This window comes from Plasmodium cynomolgi, chromosome 8 (genome assembly GCF_000321355.1).
Source record: "Plasmodium cynomolgi strain B DNA, chromosome 8, whole genome shotgun sequence".
Classification (NCBI taxonomy): Eukaryota; Apicomplexa; class Aconoidasida; order Haemosporida; family Plasmodiidae; genus Plasmodium; species Plasmodium cynomolgi.
This window is the reverse complement of record NC_020401.1, coordinates 170246-185776: the sequence shown is the minus strand read 5'-3', so window position 1 is coordinate 185776 and position 15531 is coordinate 170246. Positions and strand designations below refer to the sequence as shown.

Genomic DNA, 15531 nt, shown 5'->3' with positions numbered 1-15531 from the left:
AAATTAGGAAGAAAAAAAAAAAAAAAAAAAAAAAAGGGCGTAGAGCACACTTGGGGAGAGAACACGCACAACGCATGCTTTTTACATTGTAACCCCCATGTGTGTAAAAAATTGGGTGGTACATCTCATCGAGCGATGCGAAAGGGAAAAACACAAACTTAGCGCAAAAAGAGGAGAAAAAAAAAAAAGGGCATTCATTTTGTTATTGTGTTGGCACACGAAATGGTGCTCATTTAGGAAGTTGCGCCATTCAAAACACACCAAAACATTTCGATCTGTGGAAGGTATGTTTTAATATGGGCCAAAAAATTTCCAAGCAGACTTTGAAGCGCCTCTTCCCGCAGGAGGGGTGTGCATATACTACAGGTGAAGTGTAGCAACCCAGCCATGCATCCACTCCGGCGCAACGACTTGCATTGTGTTTTGTCTTACGAACATGCTCTTTAAAAGAATGGCGCATGATTTACAAGTATTATGTGCATTAAAATGGTGTTAATGAAGGGAGAGGCCCCAAAAGAGGATAGCTTAATTTGGCACAAATGCATGTTATGTTATTCTCAATTGGGGAAGTACACTGTGAGACAGCAATTCGTTGCAGTCAGTTGGGGTGATTAAAAGGTGAGATGCGTTTGTAAAGGTTCGCTCTCTTTGTCTACTGCCCATTTTGTCTCTCTTTTCTTTTGCAGTCCATTCTTACGAAATTGATTATCTCCCAGTGTTTCCCAAAAATATGCATTTAAAAAAAAAAAAAAAGGAGGGGGGGTAATAAAATTGTCCTCTTTTACAAGTTCCATTTTTTTGCACATTTTTGAAGTGGCGCATGCATAGTTGTAAGAATACGTTGGAGCAACATAGACAATTTTTTTTTTTTTGTATGCTCCACTTTGAAGGAATGCAATACAGTGCACATCATATTTACGCAGTTGTGTCACTTGGACGCAGGGTTACAATTGGTCTATTCGTGCAGCAGTGTATGTATAGCACATGTGTGTTTGGCCGATTTTGTTTTCTTTCGTTTTCCAGAACATGGTGTTGTTAGCAGGGGGTGGCCAGCAGGAAAAATTTGTGCGTAAAAGGGGGGGGGGAGAATTGCGAAGAAATTTTACCCTTTCCCGCCACAGGGCGGTTACATTTGGTTGCGTCCGCGTCGCGTCCGTTTCGTGTCCCATCCTGTTGCGCTGCCACTGTGTAGTGCATATATATGTGTATTTTATTTTTTTTTTTTTTTTCCTATTTCAACAGCTTCATTGCAAGTGTTTTAATGTCTCCCCCCAGGGCCCAACAAACGCATGCATGCGGTGGTACCAAGTCTTTCGAAATGTAAAAAAAAAAAAAAAAAATTCCACTCAGAGTGATTAATTCTGAGGATATGTGAGAAGTCAAATTGGGGGGAATGGGGGTACACCCAAGATGACTGTGTGCACACCACAAACACTTACGCAGACGCGTTAAATCGTTTGATTAGTTAAAAAGTGAGAGTTCCATGACCAAACTGTTTATGTAAAAGCTTCGATTTTTTTCCTTTTTTTTTTAAGTACAAAGTTGAGTTTAATTTTGTTACTCCGCGAGTGTGTACTTAACAGTTTGTGTGTGCTTGCCGTGTGCGACTGTATTTATTCTTACTGGAGTGGCCCCTCACATATGTATACCTTTTTTTGTGTGTGCGTTCATCCGCTTGCACTTGTGCCGAGGGGCAGATTTACGCACAACGATCAATCAGTTGGTTCGTTCGTTCGTTCGTCCGTTGGTCTGTTCGTTTGTCTGCCTGCCTGCTTGCCTGCCTGTGTCTCTCTTGTGTGCGCTCCACTCTGTACAAGTAGCCATCACCGCTTGTGAGAGAATTAAGCAACATCGAACTGCGATTGATGCGGATGTCCTTGTTTACCCCAAGCACCTCGCTGACTGTAGTGTGGTGTAAATATAGGCGTACATAAGCAACCCCTTCGAGTGTCCCCCCCCTTTCGCGCATTTTCCCAGCACAAACAACTTGTAACATGTGTAGATCGATAATCTCAGCTTCCTAAAGGAGAACAAATTAAATTAGCCCATGTTACAGTAAATATAGTGTCCCACTTTTGGATTAATCCTTCTCCTTTTTTTTTTCCGTTTATAAAACCATCGTGGGAGAGAGCAGAATGAACATATTTAACTTCGCGAGGATGGAAAAGAAAAAAGTTAATGAAAGTCAGGTGGTGTGTGCAAGAAAGGGAAGATCATATGACAGTTCAAATGACGAATGTAGTAAGTTAAAAATAAAAGGGGGACACATAACCCCTATGGGGAGTGAAGGAAGGTGTGGGGATACTCCATATGCAGGGCGCACAAATGGATACTCATCAAATAACATGTTGATGAGAAAAAAAATCGAAAATGTGCATAATAACGAATGGAAAATAAAACAACCTGTCTTATTTTGTAACAAATCAGGAAATCATAAAAAAATGGATGTACTCGTATACCCAGTTTGTGAACAAAATAATTTTTATCATTTAAAGCAAAAAAAAAGTACCCCCCCAGGGAAGTATTTACGCGCCGGCAGTGCAATCCACCCAGGGGAAGCCAAACAAATATGCACACAAAAAATTGTTCAGAAGGGACGTATAGATGAAGCTTTTTTTACGCGTGGAAATGATCACAAGTTGGAAAAAGACTTCACCAAGGGAGAAGGGGGAAAAAAAAAAAAAAAAATCCCCCCGCGACAGAAAAAATGTTGTCTGAAATGGACATTGCACACGACGAAAAATTAGTTCATTCTGGAAATATCGAATGTGTTAGTTCATTCATTCATCAGTTAAAAAATAAAAATGGAATGAACTGCTCAGTTGATTACAACGTAAGTGATGGTGTGTTTTTTTCCTGCATGGGTAAAAAAAACGAGGGCAAATTTCCCAGTGCTTTTTGCGCCACTATGGAGGAGAAGCCTTTGCACTGCTGCGCCAACTGTGGGAAGCGTGCCGATTGTGTGAAGTGTGCCAATTGTGTGAAGCGTGCCGATTGTGTGAAGCGTGACAACTGTGGGAAGTCAAATGAGGAGAAGCAACATTTTGTGAGCAGCCCACATGGAGGGACCCGTACTCAGGGTGGATTCCATGGGAAGGGCGCAAAAATGCCCCCGAAGAAATGCACAGACACGCCGCCCAATAGGAGCAGCGAAATTAATTGTCCACATCCTCACCAATTGAACGACGATTCAGGACGGGAGGAGCGCATGCTAAGTGCCTCCCTGCACACATTTTCGGAGACAATCCGTGGGAGGAACGCTTCCAGGATAATTAGCAAGGGGGAAGAAGCGGAATGGTCCAGTGATGCGTCTCACCGATTTGATAGGCCTCTCTTCTCTGATGCCCTGCATCGCTGTGGGGATGTTGAGGGGGAAGGGGAAAATAATCCCCTCAAGTTGTGCAAAAGCAGGAGTAAGCAGCACACGGACTGGTGCCCCCTGAACGGCCGTATGCATATGACGAAGGCGGTTAGAAGTAACACGTCCCCCTTTGTTAAAAGGGTGGATGTGGTGACTCCGAGAAGTGCATGCACAGGGGTGACACAGAGAAGTGCGTGCGGAGGGGTGGCAAATAAGCCCCGTTTAATATGTGGAGGGGGATTACCACGTGAATGCAGCTTAACATGTTCAGAAGGGTTGGATAGTGTCGCGAGGAGGGTCTGCCAGATCACCCCAGACCCTACGACGCAAGGTGAAAGAAGCTTGAAACAGCAGTTTGGGGGTCAGGGCAGAATGTATAACGTTGCCAGATCGATGAGTGAGGTAATTATAGAAAATGCTGGCGAAGTGGAGAAGGAAGAAGTCCCTGGGGAGGGGAAACCCAAGGGAGACTTATACTTCACCACAAGGGAGCAAATGGAGCAGAATAAACAAAACGGTGCAGAAAAACTGGTGGAATATAATTGCCCAGCCGAAGTGAATACATCTGGGGAGGATGCCCCAGGGATGGATAAGCACGAGGAGGATATGCACGAGGAGGATATGCACGAGGAGGATATGCAAGAGGAGGATATGCACGAGGAAGACATGCATGAGGAAGGTATGCACGAGGAAGATATGCACGAAATGAGTACTCGGGAGGAGGACACCCGAGATGTGTACATAACGCACGATGGTGCAGGGGGAGGTGTGAATGTTTTATGTTCCTCCCGCAGTGACGATGTGAAGAAGGGGAAGTCACCAACGCGTGAGTCATTCACTACTGAAGTGAGTTTCGAAAAGGAAGGCGAAAGAGAGGGGGGAAATTCCGCCGACCGGGTAGGCCAAGAAGCGTCTAATGAGTCGTCTAATGGGGTGCCTAATGGGTCGTCTAGTATGGCATATAATGAGACGCGTACTCCCGACTTAATTGACGACAGGAGGAAAGCAAAGGATCGAGGAAAGAGCTGTGAGGAGGATTTAGGAATGAAGTGCATAATGCAGTTGCTGATGATGTTGGAGAGGGAACGACGGAGGAGCGGGAGAGGGGGAGAAAAAAAAGGGGAGGTGATAAAGAAGGGAAGAAAAGGTACCCATGAAAGGGCAGAAGGTGACGCGAGGATGTATTTTTCGAAATATGTGGATCGGGTATTTAGCCGTGAAGAGGAAGTGGAGAATGGACACATAGGAGGAGAACCAAGTGAGGGGAAAAGAGAAAAAATAATCGATACGAGCGGTGGAGGAAGCGGTGGAGCAGTCGGAGGAGCAGTCGGCGGAGGGGCGGAGAAGGGGTGTGCCAGGCTGCTAGACAGAGTGGAAGACCATCTGGGGGCCCTGGACATTTCGCTTAACGAAATTTTGCAGCTGAACAAAGTGAAAAAAATATTCTGGTATTTGTATATGAAGTTTAAACTGGAGGATAGCATCACCATTGAGAAATTTTGCGAGCTGCTCAAGGAGAAAATAAAGGAGGAAATGAGTAAAAATTATTTTAAAGAATACGTCATGTGGGATAATTTCCACTCATTTTGCAGATACAACGTTGGGAACTTCGATTATAAAATGCTGATTTTGGAAAATTTATTTTGCCTGTTAAAATCATACCCCCTGGATTATGAAGAGAATAAAGGATGCTTCTACATGCTGAATCCACAGAGGAATAAAATGATGCAAAGTTCAAATTTGCATGGAGATAAAAAGGCGAACGTACATTTGGTGAAGAACAAAATGAACTACCTTAAGTTGACCAAAGAAGTTAATACATATTTTAAAAATAATTTTTTTTTTCTGGACAAAATTTTCATCCCCAAGGATGCTTTTTTCTTCGTAAAAGATATTGAAGAAATCGGATTAAAGGATGACTCAAGTAAAACTTTTTATGTACACCAGGCTTTGGTACAAGATTTAAATGAAGACTCAGAGGAGAAAAATACCTTCGATGGATTTTATGCTGGCAGCCCACCGTACCAGTCAGACTATTATAGGTATCTCCGGAAAAAAAAGGTACAGAACAAAATGAGGAAGATGAAGGAGTTCATTTTGTACTATTATGGCTTTCCCTCAGTGCAGCATTTTTTTGAGGCACTCCTCGAATTTGAGCGAGAGTATAAGAAGGCGCACAGGGGGTGCAGTTCGCTGAACGGGAGAGTTGTCGAGAAGGAGGACACTCAGATGTTGGAACTGACTGCCAAGTTGTACGCTAAGTATGGAAACAAACCTCGTGTGAAGGGGTGCACTGATGCACACGGAGGGGTCATTCCCCCTCGGTGCAGCAGCTCCCATTTGAAGGCGTGCCCCCTGGAAGGAGAAGAAGTGGATTGGGAGAAAAAGACAGGCGAGGTGAACACCATGGCAGAGACGAGAGAATCGAATCGGCAGTTCGGAGAGAATTTCGCAGACACGCAAAAAAGGCACCACTCAGAGTGTACCTACGAAGAGCAAATCAAATTTGGCATCGCCGCTACGTTTACAAAGTGGAGGGAGGGGGGTCACCAGGATAAGCCCCAAACGGACTCGCTAAAAAGGGACTCGCTAAAGGAGGGCTCGCTAAAGGAGGGCTCGCTAAAAGAGGGCTCGCTAAAAGAGGACTCTCTAAAAAAGGACTCCATAAAAACGGACTCGCTAGAAAGGGACTCGCTAAAAACCAATGTTCCGAGGGAAGAAGCGGGGACTGAGGTACTCCCATGTGAGGGGGCTCCCCACTGCAGTGGAGAAGCCGAACCATACTGGCTAAGCGAAACCATCGAGGAGGTATCCCCCACGTACGAAAATTTCTTCAACACAGTTGACGCGGCAATGAAGGTGAAAGAAATAAATTTAAGGACGCTAAAATTATTTACAGAAAATATGAGGAAGGTGAAAGGGTACCCAAATTTCACATCCGTTGATGAAGTCTTCTTGGGCATCTGCTTTTCTGACCCAGATTTGCCTAAACATATACTGTGTGAGAAGAAAATATTTCCCAAAAATGTAAGCTTTAATGGTTTCATGAGGAGTATGAGGTATGTTCCTTATGTCATTCCCGACTTCCCCGTGCCGAGTAGGCATTTTATATCATTGTATCAAAGTGAGAAAGCTAATGAAGTGTTTAACTCGAGAAATGCGTTTTTAAATTTGCTGAAATATGAAGGAAAGAATCGTGAGATGGTTCTACTGAGAAATAAAATAATCTATGATATTGTTAAATTATTCGTTTTTTTGTCATCCAATTTGGGGGTTGAGACAGGAATATATGGGAAAGCTGCGGGTGTGTCACATGGTGACTCGACTCCCATGGTGGACTCCTCTTATTATATCAACTACAAATGCTATGTGAGAATGGGGAGGGAAAGGGCTACCAATGGAGGTGAATATGATGATACGTCGAGCAGCTGCTCCTTGGATTATATTCCCAGCAGCTTGGATGATGAGATGGGGGATGATGAGATGGAGGATGAAAACTGGGAAACCTTCTCAACAGGGGAGAAAAAAAGTGAAAAGGAAGAAGAAAAAGAGCCCTACCACGGTGACCATATAACCCATTCGACGTTGGAATATGCGAGTCCTGAAAAGGATAAAAAGGAACAGCCATACAGTACGAGCAAACAAACTGATGAGGGAAATCCCAGTACAGTGGAAGAACTACTACTAAGGAAAAATAAAAAAATGTCCTACAAATATGTACCGAAGTGGCATCTGTCAAATGATATGTTTTTGTCTCGACTGGTATCCTTTGATGAAATTCAAATTTCTTTGGAGAAAATATATCCTCTGTTCATGATTCAGACGGCACTAATTTATATGATTCATATTTCGTGTTGTACTTTAGAAGAGGATGAGTGGAGGTACTTCTTCGAGGGTCCCTTTACTCTGTACAATATGTTAACCCCCGAGGAGGTAGCCATGAGGTATATAAAACTAAAGGGGGGTCAATTCTTCAAACTGAGCAATATAAAGTTGAACAAGAATATAAACCTGCATCAGGTTTTCATGAGCATACCAGAGAATATGCAGTGTGCAGAAATTTACAGACTGGCTATAAATGGGGAGAGCACATCTACGGGCTACTCTGCTGAGCCCTTCGATATATATCATCTCATGTTCGTTTCGCGTGTGTTTTGGTACATTTTTTTGTACTCCGACAATTTCCTGCTTTTGCGGTCATCCCTGTTTTGGGACGCCCCCCCCGGGTAGGCTACGTAGACTGGTAGCGTATTCGCACACGGGTACGTTTGCGGTGTGCACCTATTCGTAGCGCTACTTTTCTGAGCGTCTTTCGCCCAACAGCCCCCTTTTGGTAATTAGTTAGCGTTTTTATTGTTGCACTAATTTGTGTTACTTTTTGAACTAATTTGTATTACCTTTAGCCCTTATTTTTGCCTTATTTTAGCCCTTATTTTTGCCCTTATTTTAGCCCGTATTTTTGCCCTTATTTTTTCTCTTATTTTTTGCCCTTATTTTTGCCCATATTTTTTCTCTTATTTTTTGCCCTTATTTTTTCTTCCATTTTTAGTATTTAGTTTTTCCCCCGTCGCACCCTCCCTTCCGCGCTTCCCTCATGCATCGATTTCCAAAAGAAACAACCGAAAATATGTAAACCGATCGCATCCCAATCAACTAAGTGTTTCGCGTCCATTCTATCAAACGTCTTTTTGCTTCGTGTCGCAAAAAAGGCGTTGGTGCACTGTTTGGTTACGTTTTTCTTCCCCCCCTCCCCCATGTGCATGTATACGTGGGGTGAAATTACTTCTCGGTCACCATTGTCTATGGCGCGAAAGTTTATTGGGGAAAAAGGTGAACAGTGCCTTTGGGGGCTATAAAAATATATCCTTCTCGTTTAGAAGAAAAAAAAATATATACGAACTGATTAAATCACCCTGTTGGTGTGTTCACGTGCGTGTCAAATTTTTTCCCCCTTTTTGGCATTGTTCATCATCACTTGAGTGGAATTGAGGAGCGGCGCGAACAACTGCGGTAACCGTTTTTTTGTACGTTGCAGAGGCAAATGAAGAAACATTGCCAAGTTTTGCAAAGTTTCCTTTTTTCGCTCTATTAACTTTCATTTAATAGCAAAAAGGGGCAAAAGAAATGACCCCTTACGTGTTAGTTAAACCGAAATGGGAAACATGTTACGTGTGGGATGGAGTGAACGTACGTATGTACCAGTAAGGTATTTTTTTTTTTTTTTCCCAAATGAAGGCTATAAAATAGAACACATAGGGGGGAAAAAACCTAAGTATATAAACATATATATGTAACAGATTTACCTTCAAATGGTGAAAAAATAAAACACAAGTTTTAAAATCATTTTGAAGGAGAAAAAATTAGGGGCACGCGTTTGAAAAACTGCTGCAAGTTTATTACCCTTTTTCCCGAGTCAATTTTTTTTTTTTAAATATCGAATTTTACAGCACAAGAGGGAAGAATCAACAATGCATGGAAAGCAAAGCTAACGGATACCTTTTGGCAGCTGAAGCACATATAGATTATTTTTTCCTTTTTTGTGAATTATTTTTGCGAGAATATATCATTCGCTACATTCGTTATTGCAAGAATGAATGCTTGTATATGACCTTCCCCCCTTGGCAGAAAAGTACATTTTGCAGAGCTGGCACGAAGCAGTAGAGTCACAGTTGTTTTGCCCATTTCGGAGGCATAGCAGTTTTCTCCATTTGTCCTCCTCATTGTTAAGATTACGAGTTGGATCATTTAACAAGCGCCACGGCGTAATGTGTGGGAAGAACAAAACGTGGGGAAAACCTTTTTCAAAATTATCACATATTTATTTTGTTGATATTTTTTATTCGTATTTGTGAGAAGCATCACTTTTTTGTTCCTTTCGTTTTTCATTTGCCACGCCAATGCTGTCAATAAGGAAGAGCAACGTTTACGATCTGTTGTCAATGCAACAGTGCAATAGCGTAAACCTGCCCGAAAATTATAACATGAGATATTATTTTTACCATGCGTTATCGTGGCCATCGTTGAGCCAAGTGGCAGAGGATGGAAAGGGAAAAGTTTGCGGATACACCTTAGGAAAGTTGGAAGAAGAAAATGATAAGAAGGGTCATTTAACTTCAGTTGCTGTTTTGAAAACGTACAGGAAGCAGAAACTTGCTTATTATTTAATCACGCAGACACACCAATTTGTGAATGATATATATAACGTCCATAACATTTGCTTGCATGTTCGTGTGAGCAACTATGCCGCGTTGAATTTGTACAATAACTTGTTAAATTATAAAGTGAAGGGAATCGAACCATTGTATTATGGAAATAAGGAAGACGCCTATTTGATGGAGCACCTTTTTGTTAAATAGGCCCATGGTAAGAGAGGAGCCCATTGTGGTGGCCGTTACCGTCGTGGAGTTTATCACCTCTGTGGTGTTGTGACATTATAGATGTAAATTACCAAATGAAATGGACATATTTACGCACATTGTGATGGGAATTGCTATATTTTACGTCGCAAAGGAGGTACGCAAAAAAAAAAAAAATAGGTGTGAGATTCCCACCCATAGCGGCATTCATTTTTTAGTGGAGGGCGACCCATTTCACGAAGTTTCCCCTCTGTCTTACACCACAGCACATATTGAAATTGGCCCACGTTTGACAATTTTTCAAAAATTGGATAACATAAAATGAATGTAAACCTCACTTGTGAGAAAAAAAAATCATGAAGATTTGAAATGGAGCATCCTTCAGGTTTCCCTTTGTTGGATTACTTTTGCAGTTACTTTTAATATATTTTTTTTTTGTAAATGTTTGAGCTAGCTAAATATTATTGTACTCGTACACACTTTTTTTTTTTTCCAAATTGTGGAATGCATGAACGGTTCATATTTTTTTGTGCTGTTGTATTTGCGCAATGTGTCTGTTTTTTCGCCTAACTTTTTATTACCAGAACGGACAAAGCTGCGCATATATATATGTGTTGCTTTTTTTTTAAATGAATTTTTTCGCGAGTTTAGTCGAATTTTGAGAGATGCAAGATGTGGAGGAAAATGTGCAACTTTGCGTTTTTTTCACGAAAAACATAAAAAAAAAAAAAAGGAAAAAATGCTGGGCGACTTGTGATTATCAGAATTGTGCACGTGCGTGTGTATGAAGAACATGTGAGCTTGGTCCTTGTAGCTGTTTTGGGTAACTATTGTTCGTCGCCCAGTTCTTCATTTTGCGGGTACTGCGTGTTCCCTTTTTCTTCCCAATTCGCTCCCCCATCTGCTTCTTCCCCGTTTGATTCAAACTCCCCCAAGTCCTCCTTAAACATTTCTCCGTAGTACTCCCGTATGTTTTCTATCTGGCAAAGCAATTGTGTTTGCTCGCTTAAATTGCTGAGGACGAAATTTAAAAATGGGACTCTTTTCCGATGTTTAATTGCTTGGGCCAACATGTAGCGAATTCGTTTGCAGTTTTTCTTCATCCAGATGTAGCCCTGCGGGGGGAGCGGTGGAAATTGGTAGAAAGCAGTAAAAAGCGGTAAAAAGCGGTGAGAAAAATTGCAAAAATGGCGAAGCAGTATCGCTATTTTGTGTGCAACCATGCTGCATAAAAAAAAAATGTGAGCATTCCGGTGTAGTAAACTTATTCACGCTCGCTAATTATCGTGTAATACCTGTCTGGAATCGATCGAGTCCCCCATTATTTCGATAAAAACTTTTGCCACAGAACAATCACTGTTCAGCTGGACTTGGTGAATCGCTATTCCTTCTATTATATCTTCATCGATATGGTACTTATAATTTATCTTAATCCCCTTTTTGTACAAAATTGATTGGAGTGTCTCCTTCAGTTCCCTTTCGAATCTTTTCCTGTATATCTCATGCCGACTCGAGTTCTTATTAGTAAAATAAGTGGAGGTAACGTTTTTGATTGATGCCTTAGAGTTGCTAAAGTGCAAATAATTCAAAACGTGGAACCTCTTCTTAATGTTGAGGGTGTAGTTTCTTTTGGTGAGTGTAAGCAGGAGGAGGAAAAAATATAGGTACATTTCAAGGCGTTTCCGTTTTTTTCGAGGGGAAAAAAAAGTACGCTGTTTAATGAAGCGCAACTCATTTTTATGGAGGGTCACTACCCCTATGTAAGCATCGGACTGGCTGAATGATTGTCCCTATTGAAGCAACTTTGCCTTAAGGGATGCCCGATCTTGTGTCGCGGCTCTGATACAGCTTTGTCGCGGCTCTGACACAGCTTTGTCGCGGCTCTGATTCAGCTTTGTCGCGGCTCTGACACAGCTTTGTCGCGGCTCTGATTCAGCTTTGTCGCGGCTCTGACACAGCTTTGTCGCGGCTCTGATTCAGCTTTGTCGCGGCTCTGACACAGCTTTATCACAGCTTTGTCAACATGTGGGGCTATTCCTTTATTGGTGAAAAAATCAACCTGCACATGGTGGAGAAAAAATGAATCCAGTTGATCATCCGTTAGGGAAAGTTCTGCGCAGATATATACTGCTCCGATTTGTTGTTTTTTTTTTGGGGGGGGGGATTTGCAAAAGTTGCTAACCCGCTATAGTTACTGCACTTCTTTTGGGCCTCCAATGAGAGGATCGCAAATGTTATGATTTTTTTTTTTTTTTTTTAAATTGGCTTCATTTAAAAAAGCATATGTGTGTTGTTTGTGGCGTAGCAATTTGCAAAGAAAATATTTTGTCATAGTAATGTGCGAGAAAATTCGACTGATGAGGGAGGGGCAAAATGTCAGATTGGACTTATGGCAAGCCAAATTATTATCTCTCGAAAAGTTTGCACAAATGTTGTATATGCGCATGAGCTGAATTGTTGCAAAACTGTGTGCCACATGGTACAGTATAGTTAGGAGGGTAAATAAGTGAAATAGAAACTTTGTACTGTCTTCTCAGCTTAATGGGGGGTAAAAAAAAAAAAAAAAAAAAAAAAAAGGGAAAAATTGCCTGTGCGTGTGTAAGAAGGCAGTTCCTACGTGTACATATTGGTGGGCGTTAACACCAGTAATGGGACAAAATTATTTTCTTAACAGCAGTGTGTAGGCCCCCCCAAAGGCAAATTAGTTGACGTTGTTTTTGTTTTGCAAAAACTGGAATACCTGATTTTTGAGTGGTTCAACTGAAAGGAAAAAGTAAGTCCGTGCAACTTCTCTCATCATAAGTGAGATCACCAGTCAAATGGGTGCAGCGAAATGTTCGGAATTTTCAAAAAAAATTATGTATGTATGCCATTGCGACTTTTTCGTTGCCTTATTTTTAAACAATAAAATTGCATAAAGGACAATTCCGTAAAGAGTTTTATTTTAAAGGCATTAAATAAATGTGTTCACATAAAAAAGGGGGGAGGTGGGAAGAAGAAACATCCAGGAATATTCCTGTATGTTATTTAAAGTAAAGGCGCAACATGTTAATACAAAAAACGGGGGTGGGAAAAAATCTATATAAAAAGTAATTGTACACGTGGGGGGATAAATGTGTCTGATTTATCAGCTATAAAAATGGAGTGTATTAAAAATGTGGATCCATTTTGAAATTTCGTTATTTGCATTTTTTTAAACAATTACAATAAAAAGAAAAAGGGAAATAAAATGCACATTATCATTTTTAAAAAAGGGGAACTACCCAGCGCGTATCTCTGCTCATGCTGTCTACTTTAGGAACAATCGATTGGGAATTACTTTCATGAGCTTTTCAATTGGCTTCTTTGAATTTTTCTTAACTGATCTACAATTGTGTATACTTGCAGTTGGGACATTTGGCGATTTTTTGAGCAGCTTTTACGCGTTTTTTTTTGGGGGGGGACAATATTGCTATGGTTAATTACGTCACATGGGAAGGAGCGCCAAATGAACAGTTTTGACGTGCTTCCTTCATTTAATTGTTTTTATCATTGTGGCATCAACAAATTTTAACGGACAAACGGTAACTTATAACATGGCGAGTATTTCTTTATTTCAGTTTTGCAGGGTGCTCTCTTCGCAATGAGAAAAAAGTTTTCTATTTTTTTGTTTATTTCCTTTTTTGCAGTTGAGCACGTTGGCCTTTACAACAATGCGCCTCGCTCCGCCCTGTTTTGTGTCTGCATGTTTGGCACTTTATTTGGCTAGATATTTATCCGTTTATTTCTTTCCCCCCTTTTTAATCATCCTCCTCAGGGGTGTGTGGGTGCTTCTCCGGCGGTAAGTCGTTGGGGTCCCTCAGGGGCTGTGGCGGAAAGACGAAAAAGGGGGGCACGAATGAGAGGCGGTAAAGGGTACGGCGAGAATTTAGCCCTTATTGGGCATATTAACACGCAGACAGGCGTACAGGCAGGCAAGCGCATGGGCGCACCGGCATAGCGACACACCGACGCGCGCGTATGCACGATCTTACGTTGGGGGGGTTCTTCCTCAAAATGTATTTTTTAAAAAAGAAATTTCCTGACATGGCTCCCATAAACCCAGAAAAAATTATAAAAAGGTAACTCGGGAAACTGATGGCGTATTTTACTTGTTGCAGTTTTCCATGAAACACGACGCCTGTCCCTGCGGGCTAAGAAGGCAGTTGGGGCACGTCGGTGTGGCTATGCTACGGTGTCGTACGCAGCACAGTTGGAAGTGCCACTGGAGTGCACTCTGACAAGACAAGCGCAGTAGTGCATCAGCGGCGGTGTAGGGCATGTGACACTTAATTAAACGAACCGGCTTGGGGAGAGACTTGAATTCACTCGATAGGTAACGAATGGAGCGATTTTTCTGCATAAAAGGTTGGCATAGAATTGAAATTAGGAAAATAAATATTTCGAAGGGAGGGATATAGCATGAACAAAACATGCTCTATTTATCGCATTATAACAACACAGTTGGGTTGCCTTCCCCAAAATGGGTGTATATACACGCATGCATATTATGTATGCCCGAGCAGTGGACACACTAATGTGGAAAGAAAGAGATTTGATAGGGAGAATATCTGTCAGTTAAACTTGCACGTGGTTGCACGTGGTTGATGGGCATCTTTGCACAGAGTAATCACGTAAAGGAGGGCTACATTTTTTTTTTATTTCATTTTTAAAAGGCAAAGGTGTTTGCCTACAAATTTGCTTTGTTCACGTGGCGCTATTTTTCAACCTCCTTTTTTATTCTTACTAAGATCATTTTATCAAAGGGGGATGGTCAAACAAACCGTTGGAGTTTTTTCCACTCTCCTGGGTTGAGGGTATCTTGAGGGGGGTAGTGTTTCTTCCTGTGAGAGTTGAGGAGTGTACGCAGTTTGATTTATGCTTGCGAATGGTGTTGTGTAAGTTCGGGCATATAACTAAATGGGGATGATAAGAGTATGCTATGCCGCAGCTGGCGCCTTGGGGAGATCATACCTTTTATGGTAAGTTGGCACGCATTAAAGAGGGCTGCTTTTATGTTCATTTAGTAGTACTGCACTTCAAAAGGGGGGACTATTAAATTGGGTCTGAAAAGGTACCTCCCCAAGGTATTCCTTTTTTTTCGTTTGTGTGAATTAGCCTTGGTTGGGTAAAGAAAGTGGAAGAGTGGCGCACTGACGGGGTGATAACTCCTGGGCGCTGAAGTACCTCCTGCGGTAATATCGTTATTATGGCGTTAAACGAGTCGAACAGGCGAGAGTAAATGTTTTGTAACATGAACGGTTTTAAAGGTTATCGCACTGGATGTGCAGCTGTTTATGTATTGCATGAACGCATAGATGAGTAAAACATTTTGCGGAACTCTTTTTGCCTCTTAGGGGGGCACACGTTTGTTCATACTGCGCATGGTTATTCAGTGTGAGTATTTTTTTTTTTTTTTTTTTTTTGTACGTGTAGAGGGTAAAGCCACATTTGTATAATATGGCTAGCATTTTAATGGTAATAATTTCGGGTAAATTTCCACTTTGAAGATACGTACACATGGTGATGATTATTTTTACCATGGCGATTGACGTGCGTAAATTTTGCACGCCCCATCGGTGAGGATACGAATGAAGGGAAGAACTCAAGTTGTGCAGTGGGGTGAGGCGCGGCGTGGCGTGTTATTTGTGCAACTGGGGAAGAAGGGTTCCTTTTGGGAGGCAAAGAAAGGTTAGGCTAATTCAAAAGGGGGGAAACATAAGATAATCCAAACGAGGGAATGGAAAAAAAAGGGTAAAGAGCATGAAGTGAAGCCAGTGGAAATGGAAAGAAGTG

At 41.7% G+C, this 15531-nt stretch overlaps 4 protein-coding genes across 4 annotated transcripts; 2 read left to right on the top strand and 2 right to left on the bottom strand.

The window, feature by feature from the left end:
- Nucleotides 1-2135: 2135 nt before the first annotated feature.
- On the top strand, nucleotides 2136-7591 carry PCYB_081280 (hypothetical protein; the record flags this gene model as incomplete). The annotated part of the gene is made up of 6 exons (XM_004221866.1): nucleotides 2136-2283; nucleotides 2507-2604; nucleotides 2708-3215; nucleotides 3242-3276; nucleotides 3734-4098; nucleotides 4156-7591. The coding sequence occupies exons 5-6, from the start codon at nucleotides 3734-3736 to the stop codon at nucleotides 7589-7591; spliced, it is 3801 nt and encodes a 1266-aa protein (XP_004221914.1). The 5' UTR covers nucleotides 2136-2283; nucleotides 2507-2604; nucleotides 2708-3215; nucleotides 3242-3276.
- Nucleotides 7592-9258: 1667 nt separating this feature from the next.
- PCYB_081270 (N-acetyltransferase) lies at nucleotides 9259-9708 on the top strand (the record flags this gene model as incomplete). Its single annotated transcript, XM_004221865.1, has 1 exon — nucleotides 9259-9708. A coding segment is annotated over one exon (450 nt), but the record flags the coding sequence as incomplete, so codon positions are not given.
- Nucleotides 9709-10544: 836 nt separating this feature from the next.
- PCYB_081260 (hypothetical protein) lies at nucleotides 10545-11387 on the bottom strand (the record flags this gene model as incomplete). Its single annotated transcript, XM_004221864.1, has 2 exons — nucleotides 10545-10832; nucleotides 11013-11387. The coding sequence occupies 2 exons, from the start codon at nucleotides 11385-11387 to the stop codon at nucleotides 10545-10547; spliced, it is 663 nt and encodes a 220-aa protein (XP_004221912.1).
- Nucleotides 11388-13406: 2019 nt separating this feature from the next.
- PCYB_081250 (hypothetical protein) lies at nucleotides 13407-15043 on the bottom strand. Its single transcript, XM_004221863.1, has 3 exons — nucleotides 14710-15043; nucleotides 13731-13882; nucleotides 13407-13562 (listed from the first exon to the last, which is right to left on the bottom strand). The coding sequence occupies exons 1-3, from the start codon at nucleotides 14756-14758 to the stop codon at nucleotides 13497-13499; spliced, it is 267 nt and encodes an 88-aa protein (XP_004221911.1). The 5' UTR covers nucleotides 14759-15043; the 3' UTR covers nucleotides 13407-13496.
- Nucleotides 15044-15531: the final 488 nt, after the last annotated feature.